At 38.3% G+C, this 10,241-nt stretch overlaps 1 protein-coding gene across 1 annotated transcript; it reads left to right on the forward strand.

Moving 5' to 3' along the window:
* The first annotated feature begins 967 nt into the window (after positions 1-967).
* Positions 968-6,013, forward strand: LOC137265694 (uncharacterized). Its single transcript, XM_067801124.1, has 3 exons — positions 968-1,055; positions 1,300-5,445; positions 5,563-6,013. Exon 2 carries the CDS (start codon positions 1,344-1,346, stop codon positions 5,382-5,384), a length of 4,041 nt encoding a protein of 1,346 aa, XP_067657225.1. The 5' UTR covers positions 968-1,055; positions 1,300-1,343; the 3' UTR covers positions 5,385-5,445; positions 5,563-6,013.
* Positions 6,014-10,241: the final 4,228 nt, after the last annotated feature.

The following is a 10,241-nucleotide window of genomic DNA, read 5'->3' on the forward strand; positions in this document are numbered from 1 at the left end:
GCTTGGTTCTGAATATGGCGGTGGTGGTGTCATAATGGTACCCGGTTTGTTCATGGGAGTGGGTGACGTTGCCCGTCCATGTCCAGTCATTGGAATTGTAGCATGCAGTGGGACACTGCTAGAGAAGCAGGTGAGGAGCTGTCTTGGGATTGTCTCGTAATCATCAAGTGTGGCCGTGTACTCCTTAGAAGAGCCGAGGAATGCTTTGAACACCTCTGATGTCATTGAGATGGTCTTTTTCATACCTTGCGAATTCCAGTTGGACAGATGCACATACACTACCCCATTGAAGTAGTTGATACTTAGATAGTGTTTGTCAGCAAACTGATAGACGGCTTCAGCAGCAGTAGTAGACATCATGCAAGAAGACTTGATCAACAACCAGAGAGACGTTGTGCTTGTAAGTGGTGAGTGGTTCTATTAATGCTCAAGATTTTTTATCATGTGATGTTCGAAATCTTTCTGGAAGCTTTGAAAACTTGCAAACTCATGTTTTATATAACCTGAAACTAATCCACGTGATATTACAGAAATAAATCTGAAAACTCATGATTTTCTATAAGGTATCACATGACAGTGCCATTCATCAAAAGGTTTATATAATCTGAGAAAACACAACCCTCTTTTATGACTCGACATGAGTTTACAAATTGTGTTATTATCCAATTTTACTAACTCATCCTCACGTGATGGGTGTGAGCTAGTTTCGTCATGACATCTATTCAGATCTTGCACATGGAACATATGAAACTAGGTTATCCATTGAATTCATCATCACGAAGTAGTTCGTCAGTGACAATCAGTTTTACCTAGTCATCTTGAACTTTAGAATTTGATTCAAGAAACGTATTCTATGGTGTGTACCTTTCTCACGGTATCCTCACGAAACCACGTGGTGGACTTATGTAAGCAAAGGTATAAAAAGGTTCGAACTTTGTCCTTTCTCATCACACCACATCATCTCCCCATCACGCTTGAAGACTGACTTGTCTCTACACTTGAAGAAGACAAACCGACCTTAGTGGTATTTGTGTTGACGATTTGACAACAGTAAGGTAAGGATGTGTTCATTGAAAGAGAGTATGTGACATTACTGGTAATAGTGATAAGAAAGAGTGTTATTTTGTTTCACCTGAAATATTTTACATATACCTAGTTAACAAAGTTTGGGTTCAATGACACTAGACCTTCGTCTGTCTAACAATGAGACAACCATAAACACTAGATTGCACTGTACGCTACTTCACTATAGTAGTATATAGGGTGTTGGCTACATATGCTATTTTTTCTTTTACACAGGTTCTGAGCTGTTATGCATACTATTCTTGGTGAATAACCTCATAATGTCAAACCATACCACATGCCCAGTGTACGTTTGTAGTCATTGCAATGTCCGCTTTAGACATAAATCCAGTTTAGTACGTCATCTTCAGAATTGTGGTAGAACAGGTTCTTTATTTATATGTCAATTTTGTCAAAAGGCTTTTAATCGGAAAGATAATTTGAATCAACATGTCAAAACCTGTAAACAGAGAGTTGTCTATGGTCGTCAATGTCCACACTGCTTTAAGCAGTTTTCAAATGAAACTGATTATCAAAACCATCCCTGTGTAGGTTCATGTTCAAATAATGTTTCTGCTCATACCTGTCCAACCTGTGATCAATCCTTTCCCACCTCAAAGGCTTTGCGTATGCACAAAAGTCAATCAGGTCATGATATGATAGGACATGGTAAAGGAAGGGCTAAGAAAAAGTCTAAGCCAGCAACAGTGTCTGTAGCACCCCCTGATTCACCTCCTGTTTCCACTGCTCCTCCCGCTTCCTCCCACCATCCTAGTCAACCCAAAGATCATTCAAAGCCATGTTCTACTGAAGCTTTACAGGGTGATGTTAGGGAATATGACTTCAAAGGTAGGGGTGCAACTGATGCATTAGAATTTCTAGTCACTGAACAGGGCAATATCATTTCATCGCTAGAATCAGAAATACATGAGAAAAAATCTGTGAAATGGGGTTTGTGTTTACACATTAAAATGGAAAAACCAAGTGATGATGGTGCATCAAATTATCATGAAGCCTATTTTAGAAGTGAAATGCAGACAGCTACAGTAGGGAGCGATCTGATTGAGCAGTATTTGGAAGCTATGAACAAAATGCTTCAAACTTTAGATGATTATGAAGGGGTTCATTCTGGTTTAAATGTGTCCGCCATTGTGCTTTTGAAACTCACTGTGGTCAAGTTTGCTCCATTTAGTGGAGGCACTTACATCCCATTACCACCAGCACTGGCAAAGCATACTTACTGCATTACCAATGTTAAAAATGAGGATAATAATTTATGTTTTCCCTTATCCATTCTTGCCAAATTGTTCCCATCTAAAGTCAACAAAGAAAGACAAAGTCATTACCTTCCCTATTTGAATCAACTGAATTTAGAAGGGTTCACTTTCCCTATGTCCTTGAAACAAATTCCTCGGTTTGAACAAGTGAATCAGTTGTCCATCAATGTGTATGGTTTTGAAGATGGTACCTTATACCCAATGTTCATCAGTGAGGTTCTGGATGTAGAAAAAAACAGACAGGTGGATTTGTTACTACTGTCAGAAGAAAGTGAACCCGATGATTTTGTAGGGGTGTTAGGATTAGAAGACCATGAGGAAGCCATGGAGATTGACAAGAGCCCAAACATGCATTACTGTCTGATCACTAGACTGAATGGCTTAGTCAGATACAGAAAAGGTGAAAAAAACATGTGCTTTGTTTGTAGAAAATGTTTATGGTCATTTTCATCCAAGACAAGGTTGGAAGCTCACAAAACGTACTGTTACACAAAGGCACAGAGGGTTGATTTACCTAAACCTGAAGAAGCAGTGTACCAGTTTGGTTTAAGATCACAAAGCAAAACTGAAAGAGCGAAGTTTCTGATTGTAGCTGACTTTGAAAGTTTATTAGTGCCTGAACAGGGAAATACGTCTCGTCTGAATCGGCATGTACCCTGTGCTTATGCCTACAAGGTGGTGTGTACTGATGAACAATATTCTAAACCTATTCAAACTTATGTAGGTCAAAATGCTGCAGAACATTTCATTGAAAACATTTTGAAAGAATATGATGAAATTATGAATCTGTTTGATTCTGTTAAACCTATCCAGCTCACTGAACAAGATCAACGTCTTATAGCTAGCACAACCCATTGTGGATTGTGTGGAGAGCTGCTGGGATCTGATAGGGTGTTAGACCATGACCATTTGTCAGGGAAATTTCGTCAGGTTTTGCATAATAAATGCAATCTAAATTTTCAGTTAAGGAAGAAGGTGGTTGTCATGTTTCACAATTTGGAACATTATGATGCTCATCTGTTGCTAGAGGTGGCTCAAAAATTTGGTGATCGTGAGATCACTGTCATACCCCATACCACTGAGCAATTTCTGTCCTTCACGGTTGACAAACATTTAGTCTTTTTGGATTCTTACAAATTTTTACAGAGTTCATTAGAGGCTCTAACTCAAAATCAGCTGAAGAAAGGAGAGGATACATTTGTGTATTTGAATGAACATTTTGGAGGCAAGGCTCATCATCTCACAAGAAAACTAAACTTTCCCTATGAATATATGCAATCCTGGAACACTTTAGAGGAGACATCTTTGCCTCCCAAAGAGAGCTTTTACAGTTCACTCAGTGAACAAAGTATCAGCGATGCAGATTATGCATATACACAACAATTATGGGAAACATTCCAGTGCCAAACCATCAGTGATTTCACGAGACTGTATGTCAAAACAGATGTATTACTGCTCACAGATATCATTGAGACTTTTCGAACAGGTTGCTTGAATGATTATGGGCTAGACATTTGCCATTACTATTCCATGCCTGGTTTCTGTTTGGACGCAGCTATGAAAATCACGGGAGCAAAATTGGATCTATTCACAGAGGTTGACACCTACAATTTCATTGAAAATTCTATTCGTGGTGGAGTGTCAGTCATTGGTAAGAAATATGCTGAAGCCAACAATGACCATATGGAACAATCTGACCCAGAGAAAGACACTTCCACCCTTCTCTACTTTGATGTGAATTCATTGTATGCCACTGTCATGTTACAACCTCTCCCCATTGGAAACTATCAATTCATCCCATCCACAGAGTTCAGTAAGATAGACTGGTACAATGTAGATACTCAGGGTGATACAGGTTATATCTTGGAAGTGGATTTGATGTATCCTCCTCACTTACACAAATCTCATGCAGCTTTCCCTATGGCTCCAACTCATGATGATATCTCTTTTGGGGAGTTTTCAGAGAAACACAAAGAATTGCTGGCTCATTTCCTCCACAAAGACATGGATAAACTTCCTACAAAATCATCTGGTAGAAAACTGTTTTGTACCTTGAAAGACCGTTCCAATTATGTGGTTCATTTCAAAACCTTACAGTTGTATCTAAAGCATGGTTTAGTGTTAAAGCAAATACACAGAGTTCTCAAATTTACCCAAGACCCATGGTTAAAGCCCTATGTGGAGCTCAACTTGAGAAATCGCAAAAATGCAAAGGACGATTGTGACAAAGATCGTTACAAACTGATGAACAACTGTGTGTTTGGACGTTTCTGCATGAATAAACGCAAACACAAAACAGTGCAGCTGGTCACCCAACAAGCAAAACTTCAAAAACTGAGTGCAAAATCCAACTTCAAAAACTTCAAAATTTATTCAGAGGATGTGGTGGCAGTAGAAATGGAAAAGGTGTCTGTTCGATTAGATCAGCCTATTACTGTTGGGTTTACCATTCTGGACTTGGCCAAATATGAAATCTATTCATTTTACTATGACGTTATGCAAAATCAATATGGACATGAACATTTGGATTTGCTCATGACAGATACTGACAGTCTGTTCATGCAAGTCCATGCCCCTCCACATGAACCTCTCCTGGACCCCTATGTGTTTATGAAGCGAAACTTGGACTTATTTGACACATCCAATTATGCACCAGAAGATCCAAAAGGATTGTATTCTGATCACAATCGCAAAGTCACTGGGAAGATGAAGGATGAAGCAGGTGGAAACATTATTTTAGAATTTTGTGGTTTGAAAAGTAAGATGTACTCTTTCTTAATGCAAAAAGACAAAGAACTCATGGAGAAAAAAACAGCCAAAGGTATAAAGAAATCTGTCATCAAAACATTTCTCAGACACGAAATGTTTAGAGACTGTCTGTTTGATGGGAAACCTGTCTCATGTTCCTTTAATCTCATTAGGTCACATAATAACACTCTGTACACGGAACATCATACCAAAGTAGCATTGACAGCCATAGACAACAAACGTTTTATTTTAGAAGATGGTATTTGCAGTGTTCCTTATGGTTATTCACCAGAATAATTGCTTACTGAACCATTAGGAAAGCAGTAGATGAAATCATAGTCAAGGAAATCAACCTCAGGTATGTTCCACTTTGTGTTTCCACTTCTTTAAAATTATGTTCCTAATTATAGACTTGAACATCAACTTTTTAGTTTGAGATTGCAGTTTCCATGTCTGTTCTTTTTTTCATTCACAGATGGAACAACCATCATATATCTGCACTACCTGTCACGGCTATCTACCTGTGGATGCTGATGGGGAAGACAGTTCAGGACTGTTTACGTGTGTCTATTGCAATACCAAGCTGAAATACACCTACCATAGATTCATGGTTCATACTGGCACCTGTCCTGTGAGAATACAAGTGCATAAGAAGAAATATGAGAAAAAGCCACGTGTGTGCACGTGTCATAGGACACACCACAATGACTGAAGGTGTTATTCATCCACTGTGTGTGTTTATGTGCACGATGATGTGCTAATTGCTCTATGAGTCACTGAGCAAAGACAACGAGAAGAATAAAAATGTCATTTATGTGTTTATTGAAAAAAGCATGAACACTACAGAACCTCTAATGCTCTCAGCTTTGTTGCTCCAGGCACACCATTAACTGGTTTTCCTTTGATATATAAAATCTTTGACTGACTTTTGTGTTTTGTTCTTCTTTTCAACAGTTGTTTTGGTGCATGCAAGCGCTTTAACAGTTTATGAAACTTATTATATCCTGGTGGTGTATGTTTCCTCTTAGGAGACAGGATCATGAACCGAATTAAGTCCACAATGTTGGTACCATACAACACTTTTCCACTCTCCAACACCAGTTGCAAATTTTCTGTTAATCCAATGTTTCCAGCTGTAATATTGTTTTTCAAAAAGAACCACATTGACATCAGCTTGCCAACAGAATTTGAAGATGAAATGCCTTGAATGAGTTGATCTGGAACTCGTAACATCACATTAAGATCTGGCTGTAGAGATGAGTCATGCTCTTCACTACCATCACTCACTGTCACTGGACTCACTGGAGGTTTCACTGTCAGATTCACTGTCGGATTCACTGTCGGATTCGCTTTCTCTTGTTCTTGTTTTGACACCAGTCTCTGGTAATTTTCTCTTGTCAAAACAACCATTGGTTTGGTCATGTTGTAGAGTGGTGAGGTAGGATAGATAGCTCCTTATGCAAATAGGTAGAATTGAATGGTGTAAGATGAGGAGTTCACGTTTTCTGTGTCTGCTGACACCCTTGTTGGCTAACAGGCGAATGACCTTCTTGCGACGAGACAACCACGTTTTATCTTTTTGTGTCACCTCTATGTTACCCATGAGAATATTATGCACAAGAGTAAGAATTGATAGGAATTGTTCTGAAGAAGCATGAGTCAGCATAGCTTTTCTCTGAGCAGGATTAGCTTCTGCTAACACGGTTAAGAAACTAACATGATGTTTTATCAGTCCACTCATGTTGAAGCTGTAGGGTAGCTGTTCCACTTTCAAATGAAGACATACATCTTTAGTTATTGTTATTTATCTAGACATCTTCTTGTTCATTGTCATCTTCTTCATTGACATTTCACACTGACTACAATCATGAGGAGGATCTCTTTGCCAACTTTCCAACAAATCTTCACCCCCAACAGACACGGAGGTACTATGTTTTGAGTCTTCATAATCTTGTAAAGACATAGCCTTTCGGAAAATATTATAGGCAGTTGCTCGTTCGTTTTCGCTACTGAAGCATTCGTAGTCTACTTCCCCATCTGTCCATATATCTTCATCCAATATGTTGGGACACAGTCTGTTATTCCACAACAAGTCTTTAATGACTTCAGTCCATGAGTCATAGTGATCTTGTATTTGTAAAGCGGCATAATCGTCTCCCCACACTGACACTGTAAACAACATTCTAGAAGCTGTTTCATTCAATGTTGTACCATTCTTTCTGTGTTTTTCAATAATGTTGAACAAACAATTCCTTTCTTTCACTGCATACATTTTGTTTGCGGAAGGCAAGCCAACTGTAGAATGACTGAAGTAAAGTGAACTGGTTGTTATATAGAAAACTATGATGATGAATTCATAGTTGTATGTTTCGGAGCTGCTATCATGTTGATATAACCACAATGTGGAGACAGTCTGAAATGTTCAATCAGAGGATCATCTTCTGGTATCCACGAATGGGCTCGCAGCCTACATTGGAAACAGTAGACTTTATCAGATTGTCCCGTGTAAATAAATCCAGCTTCAGCCATGGCTTTAGGTGACTGATTCATCTGAATGGGCCAAGTCTTGAATGAACCCAGTCTATCAGTAAACCTTTTTCCATCAGGAGAATTATGTGTCACACCAACACAATCAGACTCCACATTAAAGTGTCCACAAACATCCATAGCTCTGATCAGTTCAGAGGTTGTAAACGAAATGGTGTATGACAGGCATGTAATTTGTATATTTAGTGAAGTTATTTCTGAGGTAGGTAGACTGTGCACATTCCATCATCAGTAAATATGTTGGTCCGTAAACGTCCATACTGTTCATCAGCATAAGGTGACACATCTAAGACAAGATAACCATATTTCTTTCCTCCTACTGCATCTTGAAACGATTCAGCAAAATACTTAGCTTGACCTGGAAATACTTGCGATGCTAAAATCTTGTATTCATGTGCTGAACGTGGATTGGACAACAAGACAAAGTAATGTGTGTTCAGTGACATTGTTCTTGCATATTCGCCTTTGGGGTAGACACTTTGCATAATGTTGATCACTGTAATCCCTAAATGATGCGATAGTGTGGTATACAGATCTAAAATCAATGGACTTTTACACATTTGTTGCATGTAATCATCCAGGACAAGTAAACATTGTTTGTCTGATTCATGAGAATAAGCTTTCAGTTCCTCTTCAGTAGGCAAATGATCTTGAAATCTAATATTGGAAACACTTTTTTCAAGCTCTGAATAAATGTCTTGCCACACAACATAACAGTAAATAATCAAGTGAGGTGGTGGATCAAACATGGTATCTGCTTGTTTTATAAGACGAGCAGTCCAAACACTTTTACCACTAGAGGATCCTCCAGCTACAGAAATTGTAGTAGGTGTATGAAAGGGTAACAGACATTCTTCCATGGTGACTTGCACACTTTGCCTGTGTATTGTACTAGTGAGTTAAAACCTCACATGGCTTCTTTTTTATACAAAGAACAACCACAGGATTTAAACTAAGCTACTTTTTATTGAAAGTTTTCTTTCCATGCAACTATAACACATAATTTCATTGAAAACAGGAAGGAGTGCAATATTTAAAATAGTGACAAATATATCGTGATACAAACATATCATTCCAATTCAAGTTTTTTACATCAAACTGATGATAAAAGTGGTGAAAAGTCCAGTTAGCTTTAAATGCACACAACAGATAATACAGACAATATGATCCACAGACATTTGAATCTACTGATTGTAAAGGTATGCTACTGTATATGTAGAATTGAACATATGACTTTAAATAGTCATCAAATGTTGTACTGATAGGTTCAGCCAGACTGTCAAACAGTTCTGCTCTGTTTCCTTTCAAATACATAGCAACCCAATGACGACCATCTTTAGTTCTCACATCAGTATTAACAATAAGCCCAACACCTCTCATCAACATTGAAGATGTAAGCACAGGTAAAGTGTCTCTAGCATACACTCCTAAGACATGGTTTCTAAGCACAGGATCGCATTGAATAGCACATAACAATTCTGTAGCCTTCATCTTGTTCATTTGACATATACATTTCTGGCTTGGTCAATTTCTATGAGCGAGGTCCTTTCAGTCATGACAATGCAACTCAGTGTTTTGGTTAAGGCTGCATTGAACTGAATTTCTAGCGATACATTTCCACGTCTTACTAGACTGAGATGTTCAGTGCCAGTTTCATTCAGTTCAAACACAAAAAGGGCACTTCCAAGTAAAAATTCTTTTCTGCTGATAAAGTTGCCTTTACTTTCTCTCTTTACATTCACACCATCAAATAGATTCAGATAGGTATCTGCATCATCTGCATTGGATGCTCTCCCAGGGAGACTGACACCATTGACATTCAGAGTAACCTTTTTGATCATACTCGATTGAAAGTTGTATGGATTCTTCACCAAAGAACCTGACATACTACTGCTCTCAACAAATGCAACTGTGTATCGATGGGCGACAGGATTTGAAATATTTTCAATAGTAAATGATTCAGTAGACACAGGAATAGTGGTTGATTTGACTTCTGTCTTCACATAGGGATACAGTGCATTGTTTGGTTTCCCATTGGTCTTTTCTTCAAACAAAGTGTTATGAGCCAGAATTAAAGCTGGGTTCACTTTCAAATAACACACTTTAAGTGCTGCATCTAAAATGCTTATTTTGTATTTAGCATTAGCAACTCCACTCATAAGACAAAACTGAGGATTGGTTCTATACAAGGTTACATTCAATTTTACTCCATTAATCAAATAGCGATCCATGTTGAACACATCTTCAAACAAATTCCCAACCATTGTGATCTCTTGACTTTTAGCAATGAAGTCACCACGTTTCAACAATCCATCATTACCACCAGCAACAGCATCAGTTGATTCAATGTCGTCATTGTCATTGCCAGTATCTTTATAGAACAACTGTGATGTTAACTGAGAATTCTTGGCATCTGCTCCATAATTCAACAATGTCTTGAACATGCTTTTATAGGGATAGTGATTATTTGCACTTGATACCAATTGATTTCCTAGGGAAACAGACATTTGCGAGATCAACGATTGTAAAAATAGGTTGATGGGCCCAACTTTCTCATCCTCAACCAGTGAAGATGATGTAGCATCATCATGCACCACTTTAAGTTTC

Source organism: Haliotis asinina, chromosome 15 (assembly GCF_037392515.1).
Source record: "Haliotis asinina isolate JCU_RB_2024 chromosome 15, JCU_Hal_asi_v2, whole genome shotgun sequence".
NCBI lineage: Eukaryota > Metazoa > Mollusca > Gastropoda > Lepetellida > Haliotidae > Haliotis > Haliotis asinina.

Excerpts from the sequence above, each read along its gene's own strand:
- LOC137265694 (XM_067801124.1), top strand. The coding sequence starts at position 1,344 with ATGTCAAACCATACCACATGCCCAGTGTACGTTTGTAGTCATTGCAAT.